At 43.2% G+C, this 18,399-nt stretch overlaps 1 protein-coding gene across 1 annotated transcript in view; it reads left to right on the forward strand.

Annotated features, from left to right (window-relative positions):
* LOC147030285 (endoplasmic reticulum membrane sensor NFE2L1-like) overlaps positions 1 to 18,399 on the forward strand; it is a 68,676-nt gene that overhangs the window by 50,101 nt on the left and 176 nt on the right. Inside the window, exons 2-5 of the mRNA XM_085874182.1 lie at positions 4,600 to 4,767; positions 6,014 to 6,112; positions 7,456 to 7,614; positions 13,681 to 18,399. The exon at positions 13,681 to 18,399 is cut by the window's right edge and continues 176 nt beyond it. Coding sequence (XP_085730308.1) covers positions 4,600 to 4,767; positions 6,014 to 6,112; positions 7,456 to 7,614; positions 13,681 to 14,988 — 1,734 coding nt within the window. The 3' untranslated portion in view covers positions 14,989 to 18,399. The remainder of the gene's footprint in view (positions 1 to 4,599; positions 4,768 to 6,013; positions 6,113 to 7,455; positions 7,615 to 13,680) is intronic.

An 18,399-nucleotide genomic window follows, 5' to 3' on the forward strand; every position in this document is an offset into this window, starting at 1 on the left:
AGGCCATAGTTGCCATACCAGAACCTTCAGTCATTTTGCTTTCCATCGCTTCAATAACAAACTCAGTATGCAGGGCACCAAGCATCAGTACAAACTTGTCCTCACTCAAGTGTGTGTCTGACCATTTCCATTGGATTAGTTTCCCAATAGCGTATATTGGCTGATCAAACCCTAGAACAGGTGTTTGCACTGGATTGAGAAACTGGATTGCATCCCTTGTAAGGCACATTGTGTGCTTGACCATTGAAATGGATGCTGCCTTATCTGGAAACATCGGAAGCACACCAGTTATCGCCCTGGGCTTCACGGTATCTTCATGCATACGACTAGAACTGAAGCCTGCCCATGTCACCTTGTCATTATCATCAAGCTCACTTCCTTTGTTGAGAATGATATCAGATGCATGATTAATCCATGTTTTGTATTTTGCTTTAGCCAATTCAATCCTGTCTCTCCCTGGTCTGACTGGTTTGTTGGTCTTTTTGAGAACAACATCATTGTTCGCATCAAGCTCTGCAGGTGGCACAATAGTGTAGAAGTCTGGCAATTGGGATCTCTGAGACTTGTCTCACTTTGCTTATGTCCAGAGGTTCCATGACAACACCTGGGTTTTCATTTGAAACATGATTTGTCAATGTAATCAGAGTGCCATGGAACTCAACTTTTGACAAGTTGGATTGCTTGTGCTGATCAATATTGTCCATGTCCCCAGTTGTGAACACATTCTGTCTCATGTCACTTGGAATCACTACTCCGTTAGTCCTGATTTGTTCACTTACTGCAGCAGCAAGACATTTGCTGACCTGCTGCTCTCTAATGTAGGTGATGGCGAGGCCGAGCTTCTCAAATATGTTAATCAGATACTTAAATTTGCCCTCGACGTGAAGTTTAAATCCAACGTTCAGGGGGAAGGGTGTTTCACGTTCCTTGCTATGTCGCATCATCTGTGCCCCAGCTCGTGTTCGCTTTGCAGTATTGAAAATCATCAGCTGAGACAGAGTACATGCAACACGTGATCTTTGCTAATTAAGATCTGGTTCATTGTTGTTGACATCAGTCTGACTAGTACCAGTAGGACCTTGAAGCACCACATTCATGAAAGCCAATAAAGATTCTGTGATTGGTGACCTCAAACAGTCAGGATAAAAGTGTCCATCGAATGGCTTCTGTTCAAACAAAATCTGATTGCGCAAGAACAAGGCAGTTTGAACAATCAAGTGAGCTTCATTGTCGCCCACTTCATTTTGACTTTTCAGTTCAGTCTCAATAGCCGTCCCAGCAATTTCCTTTGAACACAACATAGACGCACAACCCCTTCCTTGACTGGCTTCAATTATTTCAGGCTCAATTTTCAATAGCTTATCTTTGAACCTAGTGGAGTGAATGCTTTTGGAGTCAACAATTCTGCCAAGGTCCTTCATTTTAGTGGTGTGTAGGACTTTCAGTTCGTTCAAAGGGAAAACACGCTTTGATTCAACAATATATGCCGCCAACTCTGCAACAACAAGTGGATTAAAAGAATGTTCAGATTCAGACTGTGTTGCAGATTCAGCTCGCTCCACTGATCGTGCAGCATTTTCAAGTCTGACATAACAAGTTCGGTGGTAATACGCGTCCATTGCATGCAAATCTGAAGCTGTTGCTAGTTTGGCCAAGAGTTCTGTATTTCTGTTTTTATTGCCCATGACTTGAGAGTTGAGTCGACAGCATCTGTTGAAGCTTTGTGTAGTCTCTCCCCCTCAATATTCTGTCTACACAGAATGCATCTGATTCAACACAACTAACAGTTGCAGTGACCATTGACCTAGTCTTTTTAGGCCTCTGCACCTCAACCTGTTCCTCAGAAGTTATTTTCAGTTTGAGTTCAGCACGCTTCACCATCGTTTGATTATAGTTCGTTCTGCAGCTTTTGTGAAACACAGCTTTGTTAGACAGCATGTTGGAGGCCTTTAGCACTTCCATACCCTTTGGCAGTGCATTCACATTTTTGAGATTATACAAGTCCTTTTCCAATGTCTCATATGAAGTATGAAATCACTTCTGATTGGCATGGCATCGAACGTCCTCATCAGTCTCTTGCTGACACAAGCAGCACAACTTCCAGTTCAAGGACCCTTTAGATGCAGCTTCCATAATGTACTACCTTTACTTTTCAGCAGAAAACTGTACTTTACACCATGACCAAAGCCCTGAAAAATATAAAATGAAGACATCTTTGTTAATTCCTCAATGATGACAAAACTGAATGTGTTAGACTTCCTAATATTGTATTTATCTAAAATTCCTTGAGCTGAGAAATATGAGTATAGACACCAGATTGAATATTCAGCTTGTTTGGTTATTGAGATATTACTGATTGTACTTTGCAAATGCAGCCATTTTGAATTTTTAAGAAAGTCAATGTGACTATCAGCAGAGTTCTTTAAAATTTACATAATTATATTCTTGGATTCAATTAATATGAATGATACCAAATTTATCCTCCTAACCTGTTCGGTGATCAAGATAAGATAAGCGAATTGCTCAGGCATTGAGATGTGATTGTATTATGTTGCTAATGGCAGCCTTTTTTTTTTTTTAGAAATTCAATACAGCTGCCATCTGAGCTATTTAAAATTGACTTCATCACATTCCTGGACCCAACAAATATGGGTGTAGACACCAATTTTATCTTCCTAGCTTGTTTGGTTATCAAGATATCATTAAAAGTTAGTAGCAAATGGCAGCCATTTTGAATTTTCGACTTATTCAAGATGGCTGCCACCTGAGCCCTTTCAGAGTTAGTCCATATGATTCCTAGACCCCATAAATGTGGGTGTAGCCACTAAAATGAACTCTCCAGCTGGTTTAGTTTCGGAGATATAGAATAAAATAGGTTTTCGATGTCGGCCATCTTGAAATCCAAGGTTGCGGCCATAAAAGGGGTGTGTCAAAGTGCTTCCATCAATTTTTTTGATTGTCAAGGTCTAAACTACTTGTGTGCCAAAATTCACACTTTTATCCGGATGTGCACACTTCTGCACTAAGATCCCCCACTAACCGAATACTCCACACGTAGGGTTGTGATGGGGTGGGTGGTTTGCCTTTCTGCATCCTATGCTCCATCATTCTGAGGGAGTCATTCGTGATGAACATGATCCCGACTGCATGAGAAGTTCCAAGGTGTGGAGGGAGATGGAGAATGTCCTGAAATGTTACAAGGTCCATGAGCAGAAAATGAAGGCAGCCACTGAAGTCTCCTCCCTCCTTCCTCGGACCTAACCCTGCCTCAATCTCCTCCCTCGTCGTTCCCCCTCCCTCATTGTTCCTCTCCCTCCTCGATCCCCCTCCCTCGTCGTTCCCCCTCCCTCCTTGTTCCTCTCCCTCCTCGATCCCCCTCCCTCGTCGTTCCCCTCCCTCCTCTCACCCTATCCTTCATCCTCTTTCCCTATCCACCCACCTCTTTCCCTCCTCTCCTCTCCCCTCCTTACTCCTCCCCACTTAATATTTCTGTCAGCAAAGTGACGTGATGTATTTTCTAATAAAGAATAAACATATTTTACAAGAAGATTGTTTCGGATTTCTAAATGTAATTGCAAATAAACATGGTTCTCACCCTTTTCTTTCACAATTCCAAGATATTGTGATTTTGCAAAATAAATATCGTTTTTTCTGACTAGGTTTTGCGAACGGTAACTACAAATTTCTTCCACCCTCTCTAATCCTCAACACTCACTAATTCTCCTCTACCTCTCCCCATCTTCCAAGTTGCTACAGTGCCTATTTACTTCCCTCTTCTTTGTTCATTAATTCCCTTGTTGCCTCTAAGTGCTGTCCCCACTGTCGGTCCATTGCATTCTCCCCTCTGTCACCTCACTCTTACACGAGCCTATACTTTATGCATCTCATGTAAATTTTGAATAAAACATTTGAGTTTTTTTTTGTGCACGTCAGCTTTTCTTTTTAATTAGTGTAGTGCTCATGCAGGTGCTTACACAGATCCCACATATAGGACAAAGACTGTAGACGGTGTACTTTTACATGAATGTCAAAGATATTGAGCAACGGATCGATAAACTTGTGGTATATTGAGATTTGAACCTGGGTTCCTGGCATCATGAACCATGGGTACAAATTGTCACATGAACTAGGAAATCACGGGTGGCGAGGCTAGTGTTCCCATCTGGACCCCACAAATATAATTAACCCAAATAATTTAAAGTGGAGTCTTATTGCCACTCGTATCCTCTTGTCATGACATCAACTATTTTGCTCCATCCTTTGGTGCCAAACTAATTGGCGATTCAGGTGTAAATCTTGGCAAAAATATCCACTTCCTGATTTCAAAGCATTTGATGGATCTTCCTTGCAACCCTTTGTTGAAAAGCTAATCGTTCATTCTTTGTTCGCTATCAGTGTTGCAACACACTGTGGGTACCTCAAAGCACAGTGTCATACACTGTTACTTGTGGAAAAGTAACCTTTTGATTTCTGGAGACCTTGGTGCATGATTGGTATAGTTTAACTGTTAACTTGGTTTGCCTTTCATGAATAGCTCAATTGGTCTGGCCGTTTAGTTACTGTGAGATTATGTGTCATCTTGCTCTCATTTTGCTTTAGGATGTCGATCTGAGTGCAAGCTTTGAGGTCAGCAGGCCTGCGTTGGCTTCAGGAGCGCCGGTTGAAAGGAGGAATGTGAACCTGCAGGGTATTCGGTGTGAGACCCAATATGCTGACGGTGAGATCTTCCCAGCTTTGCAGGAACAAGAAAACTATTATCATGAACCGGTAAGTGCTGAAGCTGTTAAACCTGCAGTTGGACATTTCAGGCAGGAAATGAAGGCACACCCAGGCACTTGTTTACCATTTCACTTATGCTTCCCCTGTACAGCCTCTTGCACTCTGAGAAAAATGTTGTATGGTGTTTCTTGGAAAGCCATTCATATCATGGCTTAAAACTTGCTTTGAATAGCTGTATTTGATTGGATTCCTCAAGCTCAATGAAGCTAAAAAGGAGCATTTTAATCTCGTGGTGGGATAAAAACAAAACTAGGTTTTCCTATGTTTTGATGGGCAGCAATCCCTCGCCAACCGGTTATGTTCCTGAAAACCCCCGTGGTTGGCAGAACTGCAATCGGAAAAACGAAAACTTACGAAAAATAGGGGGGGGGTCTCGTAATGTACATTTTACAGTGTTTATCTTCAGTAATGAGGGTTGAAGTCTACAACATTGATGACTATGATATGGAGGCAGGGGTGGTTGTTGCAAGGAAGAGGGAGGGGTTCTGCCTGGTCTTCCATCCATATAGTTAGAGCTTTTCCCATGTTTTTTTTTGCTTGATTATGGTCGTGTGGCATATGAGACACTTTTGCATTCTGATGTGCCACAGCAACACTTGCTCTTATCGTAGCTTCACTCTTTTATATTGTGCGAATTGAGGATTATTTTATCCCCACAACGCATCCTACTGATAGTCTCCCCACGCATTAACCTATCAAGCACTTCAAATATATTTTCTATGGTCATGGCCTTCCTTGCCCTTTTCACCTTCTTATTACCTTTACCACGAACACTCGATGCGTGCTTAGGGGGCTATGAAAACGATGACACATTTAGCTTCATAGTTAATGGCAAAATCAATGTTGTAAGATGAACAAGAAACGGTCAAGAAATGTAAAAAAATATTGAGCAAATATAATCCTGTCAGGACGTGACGAGAACACAATGTGGAAGAGCTTTGAGAGCAGTGGTGAGATGGGAAGCTGAGGGAAGGAATACATTAGAATGTGGAGTGATACAGATGACACGCTTCATGTCACGGTTGGTAAAATGGTATACAAAGTGGAGACTGTGGCTACATGGAAACCGTGGTTGGCTAACCCACAGTTGGTGAGGGATTGCTGTATAAATGTAGATACATGAAATATTACGACCTTTCCTGTACGAACCCAATTTGTGGGTTTTCCTGCAAAACCTTTGATACTCTTGAGCAAAGTGCTTCACTAACATGTGCTGCTGTGTCCGAATGTGCAGAGGCCTGCCTCCACACCTGCGGATGATGCTGTGGACATGAGCCTGGAGGAATACCTGCAGCTCTTAGACGGTGACGTTAGCTTGGCACCTCCATCACAGGTCAGCGAATACTTTATGCTGCGTCCGATGTTGAAATAAGAGCACAAGGACAAAATGCTTTCACGCAATGGGATAACTGCTTGATCTACTTCACTCCGATGTCAATTAGAATTGAATCGGTTGTGATAGTTGGCGCATGACCATCTGCTCACCTTCCTCTAAACGCTCTGCAGTTTTATGGGAAATATTTGCTAACAATGACTCATTTTTGATTCACTAGCAGAGACCTGCGCATTATCCGTGCAATGTAAAATGTGACCAAGTCCTCAAATTTTCTCACCCTCCCCCCCCCCCAACTCTAAGGTGTCAATCCCCCTCCCAACTCTGTCCAATCTTTGTCCTCCCATTATCACCCTTCCCCTGCTCATAAAAGTAAACGGGAATTCCGACATCGAAACCAGAATATTTAACGCTTTCCCCTCCCCTCCCCTATCATGCCATCACTGACTTCATAGAAATCTGTCCCAATTGAGAAAATAATTGGAAATTCTAGCAAACCTGTGTAACCTCAGCAGTAAAAGTGCTGCTTAAGAGAAAGGGTTCTAAGTTTGAAAGGGTAAAATATAGAAATTGTGGGCAGTCAGGTGAACTCCAACCAATGGGTGGAGCATGCATGCACAGCTCCTGTTATAGTATGGACAAGTCGGAAATAATAGCAAGGACTTGCGTAACCTCCGTGGTAAAAGCCCTGCTTGAAACAATGCCACATAGTGGGCAGTGTAGAAACAACAAACCGCTTCCTCGAGCACCGAGGCTCATCTTCACAAGGCCTGTGACGCTTATCGGCTCAAAATCTTTTTAACTGTCGTTTCACACCGAAGGGAAAACTTAATAGGGAGGCTGTGGCGGTTGTGAATATAACAGCTCTGAAGAGGTATTTAGCTTCAAACATTAGTAAGCACTAATATGGCAGCCATATGATTTTTCAGGTTGAAATTGTGGGTAGACTCAAGCTAACGCACGCACGCACGCACAACACCTTTATAATACAGAGAAGTGTGTTGCAATGTTTAAGCCCAGGTATCACATGAGTCCCAACTCGGTAAATGCACAAAATGAAATTTTTCTGAGGACAAACATTTTTTGTGATTGCATATATGACAGGTGAATGTTGATCGTAGCTGTGCATGGTATTGAGATTGTAAGAATTTGCAGTTGTTTGGGTAAAAGGAAAATGTTTGGAACCCCCTGCTAATGAAAAGGTTACATCAACTTTTTGTTTTGTCCTTAACCAACCTGTAAACCAAATTATCCCAAGCACAGGGCAACTGAGTTCAATCTTGTTTGTCACACCCTCCCCTTCCCCACCCACTTTGCTTCTACCACCCCCACTCATGTGACAGGTTGCCTCTGAGTCAACCTCCTGCATGCATGATGAGCTGGAGGAAAATGTTCATTCTGAAATGATCAGTGATGGAAGTTCCACTGCTGGAGCATTGGGGAATGAAATGCTGGAGCTTGAGTCCCGCTGGCAAGAACTCTTATCTCTCTCAGAGTTGGAGGTTTGTCTGTTTATTTTTTTTTCAACAATGTGAGCAGGGGTGGGAAGAGTGGATCTTTCTATAAGGGTACATTGCTCAACAAAAGTGTTTGTTTTTCCATTTCTTTCAAGTTTCCATTACATAGCAGAAATCGGATTTTTGGGGGGGGGGGTGGGGTGCGGAAGGTCCATTATACTTAATTAGGTTTCATCGTTTAGGAAATAACCATTGCTGCCAAGGCTAATTGGCAGGTATAAAATGTTATCTGCCTTAGAAGATGACAAAGGGCAAACAACATTTCAAAGTTGGCCTCCAAAGCCAGTTGCCGACTGGGCATCCTATGTCGTACAAAGTCCTTCCTTGGCACACTTGAACTCCTGTCTACCTTCAAGGCTTTCATTCTCAGCTTGATGGAGTACTGCTCTCCCCTCTGGGCTGGCACCCCTGCCCTCACACCTTGCTCATCTTGATGATGTGGAAACCAAGGCCTTCAAGATGATTGGAATCTACTGCAATGAAGCTATCGATGGGCCCATCACAGACAGGTCATTGGTCTCTGCCTCCTTTATGGTCTTGCACACTCTGCTCTTTCCATGCTTCCCCCACCCCAGGTTTCTGCAGGGTGCACGTGGTCTACCATCAACCCCTTGTGATGAAACTACCAAAATCCATAGTCTCTGCTCACCTCCTCTTCAGTTTTTCCTCCAGGTCTTCAATACAGCTGCTCACCACCACCTCAGATCATCCCTTCCCACCGAATACCATGATCTATTCTACCCCCCCCCTAAGCCTGGTGTTGGCTTAGTGGTTAGGGTTGCGGCTTGGGATCCCAGGGTCCTGAGTTCAAGCCCCTTTGCTGCTGAATTAACACCAGGGGGTTGACTCAGCCTGTCATCCTTCCGAGGTCGGCGAAACGAGTGCCAGTGTACTGGTCCCAGTGTATGCCCCGGCAAGAATAGGTGTACCATATCCCTGTGTGTCGTAAGAGGCGACCAGGGTTGGCGTCAGGAAGGGCATCCGGCCATAAAAACATTGCCTCAAAAAAAAGCCAAACCCCTGCACAGCAGGGAAAAATGGCTGTAAAAAGGGTCATTTATTCTACCCCCCCCCCCGTCAACCTCCCACAACACCCCCAAGCCCACATCCGTCCAAATTTCCAGTTTTTCCTTGCTGAGTTTGCTTTTGTATCCATATTGACCATCTTGTGTTCCCTCCCACCCCTCACTCCTCCCCACACCCTTCATTTGTCCAAGTCTCCCTCTATTTTGTCCTTCACCCCAACTGTTGGTTCACCCCTCATGCTCTCTCTCTCTACCGTTGCTTTTGGTCAGTTGCATCCTGATTCGTTAAGTGTTCTAGCTCCTCCAAGAGCCTTGACCTTGTATACAAAAAATAAAAGTGCTGGTGTTTCAGGCTTTACCTTTAGACAGAGCAAAAGGGAGGTTTCCTTATGGGGAAAAAAGAAGGAAAAAAAATGACATGCTGCTATTCTTCTGTCAACAATAGTTTGAGTCCATAAATGCCAATCAATGTCAGGACGGTCTCCCTGGACATATTTTAGGCATGTAACAGTCTGGCATCCTGATCTACTTGTCAAACATTCGTTGCCTGTGGCATACAAAGCCACCTTGCTTTCTGACTTCCTCCACTCACGCAGTTAACATATTGTTATTAATGGAACCCTCTCCCCTCCAAATTGGGGCTGTCATTTTGTGGTATTTGATCTTTTCACCCCACTCTGGGGGGCGTGGCCAAAAATGATACTGCTCTTGCATCTCCTTGCCACGTGGCGATCATAAACTACCCAAGTTTGGTGAATTTCTGCACATTTGAGAGTGGACCGCGTGTGCCCAACAGACAACGGGGAGGGTGCAAGACCAGAAAGTAGGTGGCAGAAGAAGAAGACCACTGACCTGTCTGCGATGAGAAAGTAATAGGCCTATACTTGGCTTCATCATGGGAGATTCCCAATGATCTTGAATGCCTTGGTTTTCATGGAGTTGAGCTGAGCGAGGTGTGAGGCAGGGTTGCTGGAACAGAGGAGGGAGCAATACTCCATCAAACTGCAGATGAAGGCCTTGGAGGTGGATAACAGTTCAGGTGTGCCAAGGCAGGACTTTGTACTGTTATGGTTGTGGGGGTAGATGGAGGAATCTCATAGCAAAGTTGGATTGTACAGTTTCTTGGTCCGTGGACGTGTAGGAGACGTCTCGATGTAAATGAAGTTGGGAAACTGAGTTTAAGTGTAGTGGGTGGGGGGGGGGATGCTGTGGGATTACGACCAATTTTCCCCATTTTGTAATTGCCCCATCACCTACGTTTTTGTATTTACAAGCCAGCCATGACAGAAGTGCGTTTTTATAACAACAACAACAACAACAACAAGCAAGCCAAAAGTGCTGACAGACAGAAGCCCCGCCTTCCCGGGTTATCATGCCAACAAACCACGCCCGAAGGTGGAAGAAGGGTGAGGTTTGAAGGGAGGTGGGAGTTGCGAGAGGAACATGGCTGGGATGGAGGATCTTGCTTTGCTCTCTCGGCGTGCCAAAATGGCTGTGATTCTCGTATTCGTGCTGAGGCGAATTGGCTCGTGTGGTGGAGCAAGATGCTGGCCATTGACTCTTGGCTGGGTCGTGAGAGACTGACCTCGAAGCCTCGTGTATATCATTGAAGGGAGCGGTGCCATTCTGCAGAGAACAGCGGCATCGGCAAGCGCGATTGAGGAGGCTGCACGGCAGTTGGTGAGCCCTGATGTTGAATACCGCTTCACAAATTTTACCTCGCGTACGATTCCTGTCCAGAGAGCGGCTCGACACCATTTTGGGGTGCATCTTCCCACACATGATGAAGCGCCTCAATCCCAAAGTTCAGTAAAGACCATCTCTGGATGTCGGACAAAGCTAAGTGCCAGAATAAAGGGAGGATTTGCTTTTATTTTCCGATTGTCTGTATTAGTCTGTATATAGAGGCGTCTCAACTTTGGAGTTTAATTTGCTTCACATATTATAATTACTTTTTGAATTATTACCCTTGTAAATACTTGTAAAATTTTTTCATTAAATCCCCGTTTATTTTAAGTTGCTGTGTCCGTGTATCTGGTGTGGGTTCGAGTATAAACCCCTTGTGCTGTGCTCCCGTGCCGCCCTGCCCCTACCGCATGCGCCATAATCTCTGTGGATCACGTCTGCCTCCCAAGGAAAACCGCTCGGTGATCCGGCCTGGTCGGTGTTCACTGCCCGTCTACCACAATTGGGTCTGGGGATTAACTTAACCACCCAGACCCGTGACAGTGCGATGGAGGATTCCCAGTTGTCGACTGGCTTTGAGGACAATTTTGAAATGTGGTTTGCTATAGAAAGATCATGACTGATGGTGAGAACAAGGAGTTTGAGTGTATTGTTAAGAAGGTCAATGGGAGAGTTTGCGATATGGTCCTTTTCAGTAAGAGTGTGAAGGATGTCAAGATTGAGAAATATTGCAAGTGTTTGACCAGCTTCTGATTTTGTCATGGTCTGAAGAGAGGAAAGAGGCTCCTGCCTGTCTATCTGAAGGATTAGTGATGTCATGGTAGAGGGTGGTCATTTGCAAAGAGATAGAGAATTTTTCAGAGTCTGAGAGATCGTTGATGAAGATTAGGAATGGGACTTTGTACCTACAACACCCAAGTCAAGTGCCCTTTCATTTGAAATCTGTAACTACAATAACTTATGAACCAGTCAAGAGATGTCAATCACACTTGACACACTTATGGACTGTAATACAAAGACAAACCGATTCAATTTTAGATTTAAAAGGTCAAAAGTCACATTCCCTTTCAAAATAATTTTGCCGACCATAACTCAAAAGCATCTGATGTTGTCTCTACTACTTCTCACTTTTCTCGCTCTCTCAAGGGACCTTTATCTTTACTGTGACCTTTGAGATCAAAAGTAACAGTGGGTTGACATCTAATGTGGGCAAAGGCATATCCATTGAAGCATTTGTATCAAATTCTACTTTCTAGGTTGTTGATGGTGGTAATTTGTTTGTTTTGGAGAGAGAGAGTTTTTTTTTTTTGTTGTTTACTTCTTTGTATATTTCCTGGAGTGAGGAGAGGAAAAGGATTAAGATGAGGGATCAGAAATAACGATACTTGGGAGCAAAAACAGAGGCAGAAGCAGCAAGCCGACTAACCCAGCCCTAGACGAATAGGCCAGATTTTACCAGGTACATAAATTCAACACAACTGAGTATGGTTTAGCTTGGAACATTGGCCGAAAACACAACCAGCAACACAGGAATGTAAATAAAACAGTAAAACATAATGTATCTGGTCCGGGAAACTTTGTTTTGTTCAGCTGGAAGAAGGAACTCGAGAAACAAGCAATACATGCGGAGCAACCTGGAACCCCAGAAGTCTTTGATGTCCAAATCTTTGATAAAAGACTGCGAGTCTGCTGCTCTTTCCTTGCTTTTAGGTTTGTGGCCTGTTGGTCTTCTGCTGCATCATCCAGTCTTGCATGCTCCCTCGCCCTCACCCCTTCTCCATAATCCTTCTCTTGCCAGGGCAAATGTTCATCCAAGAAGTAATCGCCCAAAGTCGAGGCTTTCTTTTCACCTCTGCTTTTTCCACCATTTCTACCATCTCAAAAATGGGTTCCATGCAAGTCCAATCTCATGATGGACACCAGGTGGTGGCATTTAACTTCTCTCTATCCCCACCTCTGATCGTACACATTCATGATGTCTCCACCTCCCACCCTCAAGTGGAGGCTTTTCTTTTATTTGCTTCATTTCTGCTTGTTCCCCAGTGAGTATGATATGCTGTACCATCTACTCCCTCCCTCTTTCATTGTGCAAGCCCTTGCATAACTAGGAACAATGCCCACATGCACACACCTTGTGGCTTCTTCCTTTTACCAAAGTTAGAATCACTTGCAAAGAAAATAGTTTTCTTGTGCGAAGATAGATAGGTGTAAGTGATTGAATGCCTCAGAGCATCAGTCGATCAACTCTTTTCCTTGCAGCTCATGTTTGTTTGTCAAATTTGCACTTCTGCCCATTGTCAGTAGAAACTCAATCTGTTGTTTTTGCTCCTTCGTGAGCGTTGACTCCGAAATAAAAGTAACATTTCCATTTCAATGGGCCGATGTGTAAATATAATTTTGTCATTGTTGCAGCCTTTTATTTTTAGCCCACTTGGACTTTACTCCCGTGAACTTGTGCGATCGAGCAGTGTCCATGAGTGAGTGGGTGAGTCAGTCTGTAAACACTTCAGTCATTACCATTTGAACCAAACACATGATTTTGATGAAACTTGTAATCTGGTTTATTGACCTCATGGAAATGAAAACTCTGGGTTGTGAAACAAAAAATGTCAAAAAAATAGGAATGGTCATAAAAATTGATGTGACATCATAGTGATGTATCATATGTGCGGTAATTCATCTCTGCTAATGCCCTGTTCGATTCCTGCAAACAGAATTCAAAAAGCTTGCCTAGTTTCGGAGATATTTTTTTCGGCGATTTCCATTATCGGAGATATTTTGATGTCATAACTTTTTTTTCTTGGAGGAATTTTCAAAATCGGAGATGGTTACTGTCTGCGCAGGGTATTTTTACATATATACATATACTAAGTTTCAGGAAGTTTCGATGAAAACTGTAGGCTGTGAAACAAAAAAGTCCACAAGAAGAAGATGAAGAACAACAACGTGAGTAAGACTGAGAGATCCTCCACAAGGATCTAAAAAGTGTCTTGCAGGGGTCTGCAGGGGGTTTGAGTGACTGTTGCTCCTGATTCAGGTGCGCTTCAGGATGTGCGGTCCTATTTTTGAGTATAAAATGAAACAGGTTTGTTGCTTAACTTCTGGAGTCACCTACAATTAAAAGTCCTGCTTTGTATTAAATGACTGCAACCCCAGAAAAATGTTTCAAACATTTTATCTTGGAAAAAATGATTATACCAAGGCTGAATAATGAATAAATTGTGCTTGTTGCTTTTACTGCCCATAAAATAAATGTACCGAAAGAGAGGTTTCAAAACTGTCAAAACAATGCAAGTACCTTTGAACTCATTAACGTGGGGTTGGGGTATTGTTTTGACAGGGTTTGGATACTGCTGTCTTCTCTGACATGGTCCAGGCAAGGGACCATTTGACACCAGCTGGCTCGTCGGGATGTGGAGAAGATAGACAAACCGTTACCAGTAGCCTTTTTGAACCATTGCTACCTCCTGCTTTTGCCCTCGAGGCAGCAGACTACATATCACCTGCTGACCTGTCAGAGGATGCTCTTGGGAGGCTGATCGATCCAACATTCCTGGACGAACTTGGTTTACTGGAGCACTCAGGACCTGGAGATAGTGGAGTAAGCAGTGCTTCTCCAACGAGCTGTGATGGCGGTTCATATAGTGCTAGAGTGGTGGAGGTCTTGAGGTCCACCATAAGACACAATGGTGAGATTGATTCAGACTCTGGCCTCTCCCTTGACTCAGCAAGTCCTCGGGCATTATCTCCAGGAACATGCGGCAGTTCTGCTGGACGTCACAGCATGAGTGATGGTGAATCTATGATGGCTGAGTGGGAGTCTGACATAGAGGATGAAGAGAATGACGATTATGATAATGACAACGACAACTCTGACTTGGGTGAACTCTCTGATGATACAGAAAAAGGTGCCGTTGGAGGATACCTGCCAGAACATAGCAAGATGTGTCGAATGGATGCACGCTCACGTGATCCCTTTACAGTTCCTGATTACCTTGACCAAATTGGACATGATCACAATTACCCTTTAAGGTCTGGCCACCACCCTTTACAGCGTGATTGGACAGCTCAAATGTCAGGAAGAGCTGTCAGGCGGGAATACCTGCGAAGACTTGAGGGGCAGTTGTCTCGTGACGATCGAAGAGCTCGTGCCTTGAAAATTCCATTCCCTAACAAGAAGATTGTCAACCTCCCTGTGGAAGAATTTAACACACTTCTCGGTGGCCACCGTCTGTCAGAAGCACAGATGGCACTGATACGTGACATTCGCCGTCGCGGCAAGAATAAAGTAGCAGCGCAGAACTGTCGTAAGCGTAAGTTGGACACCCTCTTGGCTTTGGAGCACGAGCTTGCCATTCTGCGGCGACGCAAGGTGAAACTACTCACAGAGAAGATGCAACAGATGAGAGCAATTCAAAACACTCGGCGCAAGGTTGAAGAGCTGTCTCGTTATGTGTTGGGAGCCCTGCAGCATGAAGCTGCTCAGGGTGCTGGTGGGCCACCACCCCCTCCTCCACCATCATTTGGGTCTCTACAGGATTGGCGAGGAGAAGCGAGCGAGAGAATTCCGCTGGAAGAGGGAGGTGCTGCATCCCATGATGTTTGCCAAAATGGAAAGAAGAGAAAACAGCAAGGAAAGAAGGAATGAATAACTTTAGGCTTGGTCATTATGTTGAATTAAGGAATTGCTCCCCAAGTTTATTCCAAAAATAATTTTGTTTTGAGAGGTGCAGCTTTTGGGAAGCTTGTGCCAGTGACCCTTCTTACTTTGAAATTATTAACTGGACAGCAATTGCAGCAGTACATTTCCTTGGGAAATTTTGCTATTAAACTCATAACCATTGCATGCCTTTCAGCAGTAGGGGTACAATATGTGGGAATTATTTCCTTGCCACACTGTGGGTTGGGAGATGGTAAAGACAGTGTACACATGGAGGAAAGTTAAGCACGGGTTAGGTTATCTGGATCGTAGCACTAACCAATAAAATTCATCAACCATAACGTTTATCAAAGAAATATATTGATAAAGTTTGCATGTTGACAAATGAGTGGAGATTAAATGTTTTGTTTCTTAAAATTTTTTTGTTAAATCACAAAATAAGTCTGAAATGCATGGCACTGATTTAGATTTTATTTTCAACTACTGTTGTTACAATGGAGCTGCTGAAAACACCAAGTGATGTTGGGCTCAAGAGTTGTCAATTATGACATTCGCTGATGCCACAATGGAATGTCTCAAAAGGTCAATTATGTGTGTAAGCACCACGAGAACAAATGGGTGCTGCAACCATCCTCATTCCCAGAAGAAGCCACCAGAGAATCCAAAGGAAGTTGTTGCCATAACTGTGCCAGAGTATGGTCCATTTTCTTCAATCTGTGCCCAAGAATATCCCAAATTTGCTGACTTGGATTTAAATTGGGACTCCTTGTTGGGCAGAGTGGGCAATGTTGTGATGGCATTGTGTAATGTTGGGGCTCCACCATATGAGAATGGTGGTCTAGCATTGTCATCCATTAACACACGTCTTTTGAGAAATGGGTGGTTATCAAAGAGTGTCTACGATACTTTCACCTTTCGGGTTACTCTGTATGTGCAAGTGACAGGCAAAGTTTATAATCGTTACAGGCAGCTCCATATGACAACGGATCCACCCATAAACAGGATTGACAATTGTATTTTCTTGGGCGTATAAGCTGTTAGGTTGGCGCCAAACCAGATTTATATCATCGATCACGTGCAGGAGAAATATATTCTGAGACCAACGCAAATTCCTCTTGGATGCAACACCAGTGTTGACATGCCCGGCTCACTGCGAAGCAGGTTGTTTTTTGTTCTGGGCGAACCAGAGGGCATCTTATTGGTCTGCTGGCTTTGTCACCTGCAACACAAATCCAATCCTGGACAGTTGTCCTGGCAAAATTTTTAGGGAGATCTGAGATTCCATTCAGTCTGCATCACTGTACTTGTGGCAAAAGGAATGTCTGATGAGCCTGATTAGAACAGCATTTTCTCTTTTGGACATCGTACTGGTTCACACAGGTTGAGGCCCGTCTTTAACATCATCGGTCTGTTGTTGATTGTGGACCAATCTGCTGATAATGGTCCAGTGAAAGCCAAGTTGATGTCAAGCTTCCCTGTAGTACATCCCCACATTGTCCATCCGAATAATTTGCCAACTTTGGCCTTCACTAAATATTTTACAGGCCATAACTAGTGAGTTCATGTGACACCCGACACCGCACAGTCTTGAAAAAACAAGGACCTGGGCATGATCTGCGAGCGACAAATTTTATTGGTGTCCATGACATAAAATGCTGTACTGCTCAACAGAAGGCTTTTGAAAGTGCCAAAAAGGCGATTTGTGTTTACCGTGTTCAAGTATATAATTTAACTGAAGTAAAATGGAATTTGAAGGTTTCAGGAGAAAAAAAACTTTCACGTTTACCGCCGTTGATGCAGCGTCTCTTTTACACCACTTTATTTAATATGAATGTTACATTAGTTATTCGTTCCTGTTCTTTGTGTCCTTTATGATGTCACGAAAAACTAAGTTTCCTGTTTGGAATTATTTTCAATTTTGTTCGACTGCCAGGCAGGTCAACAGAGGAAAAAGAAAAAAATTCTCATTCCTCTCTGTGCATGTGCAATCGGGATTAATTCAAAGCCAAAGTAGTGCTCAACTACAGGTTTGTTTTCCGATTAATGTTCAAAATATAACATTCAATTAAAATTAAGTTTTCCCTCGATCTTAAACTGATGTTTGTGGACAGACAGACAAAATGAACCGATGGCTTAACCCTGCTTTTCTCTTCATGTGCATGGGGTAATAACATAGTCTGCTAATTAAAGTATGCAATGATTTTGTTAACTTCTCCAAACCCTGACCATCTGAAAGTGTTTTTTAAGTTGCTAGCCCGACCATGCTTTAAATCCTGAGTGTGCAGAATTGCCTTGGTCTAGTGATGAATGGAAAATGTGGTCTGTGCATGGAGGGTTTTTTCATTGACATTTGAATTTCACCCCAACAAATATGCAAACGACAATTTTTTTTTTTTTTTTTTTTTTTGACGTGCTCAATTTTTTCCCATGTGTATTTGGAAGAGCAACTTGACTAAATCTGTATATTGTATGGCTTCATTCAGCATGGCTCATGTATAATCCTTCCACTTTACACTGCAACAAACGCATTTACCACTGGCCTTCAGGTTTGCACTGTCCCTTTTGATAGTGCTGGCGCTGATGTAATTCCACATTGAATTGAAGATGATGTCGGTCATTGGAAGATTAAAAAAAAGAAAAGTTAAAGATCAAACAAGCAGAACTGGATGGGCCAGTTTGCAATTTCTCATTGGCCTCATTTTCTGGGTGCAGTATTGTTCGTTGCTAGGTACATGGAGAGAATTGAGGGCACAAAGCAAGACAGTTTGGAATACCGGGGTGGGGGGGGGATTGAAATACTCTTAGGTAGACCGTTTGACGCACTAAGTTGTAGGATTTTTATTTTGCATGTAGATTTTAACACTGCTTTGTCAAAGCTGTGGCTGCACAAACATGAGCAAAAGTGCTTAAACACTTGGGGTGAAGTTGTCAAGTTCACGATAGGCCATCTGTTTTGCCGACTGAATCGTACACATGATGCTAAATCTCAGAAGCATAATATAGCTAAACTAACATTAAAAAAACAACTACCTTTTCCCAGTCTGTTCAACCAATCCATCTTCACCAAAATGGACAGTAGTGTTAAATTATTCGGTTGTATATGTAATTAAACTTGGATTTTGCTCTTGCGTTTTAGTTGATGCTGCAGATACTGTTTACATATGTACTTTGAGCACACATTTACTTCACCGACAGCTTTAGTACAACTTTTTCTCTCCCCTTCGACCGTCGTGCAACACTGGTTTTCCAACAAGGCCTTGTACATGTAGTTTATTTTACAATCCTTTTAAGTTATGTTTTGCATCAGGGATGCAAAGCCTCAGTTTGAATTCTGACTCCTGTGCGATGTTTAAAGCTGTATATAGAGGGAGATGCACCGCTGGTGAGGCGCACATTTTG

This window comes from Eptatretus burgeri, chromosome 3 (assembly GCF_056783735.1).
Source record: "Eptatretus burgeri isolate ZD-2024b chromosome 3, Ebu_testis_v1, whole genome shotgun sequence".
In the NCBI taxonomy this organism is placed as follows: Eukaryota; Metazoa; Chordata; class Myxini; order Myxiniformes; family Myxinidae; genus Eptatretus; species Eptatretus burgeri.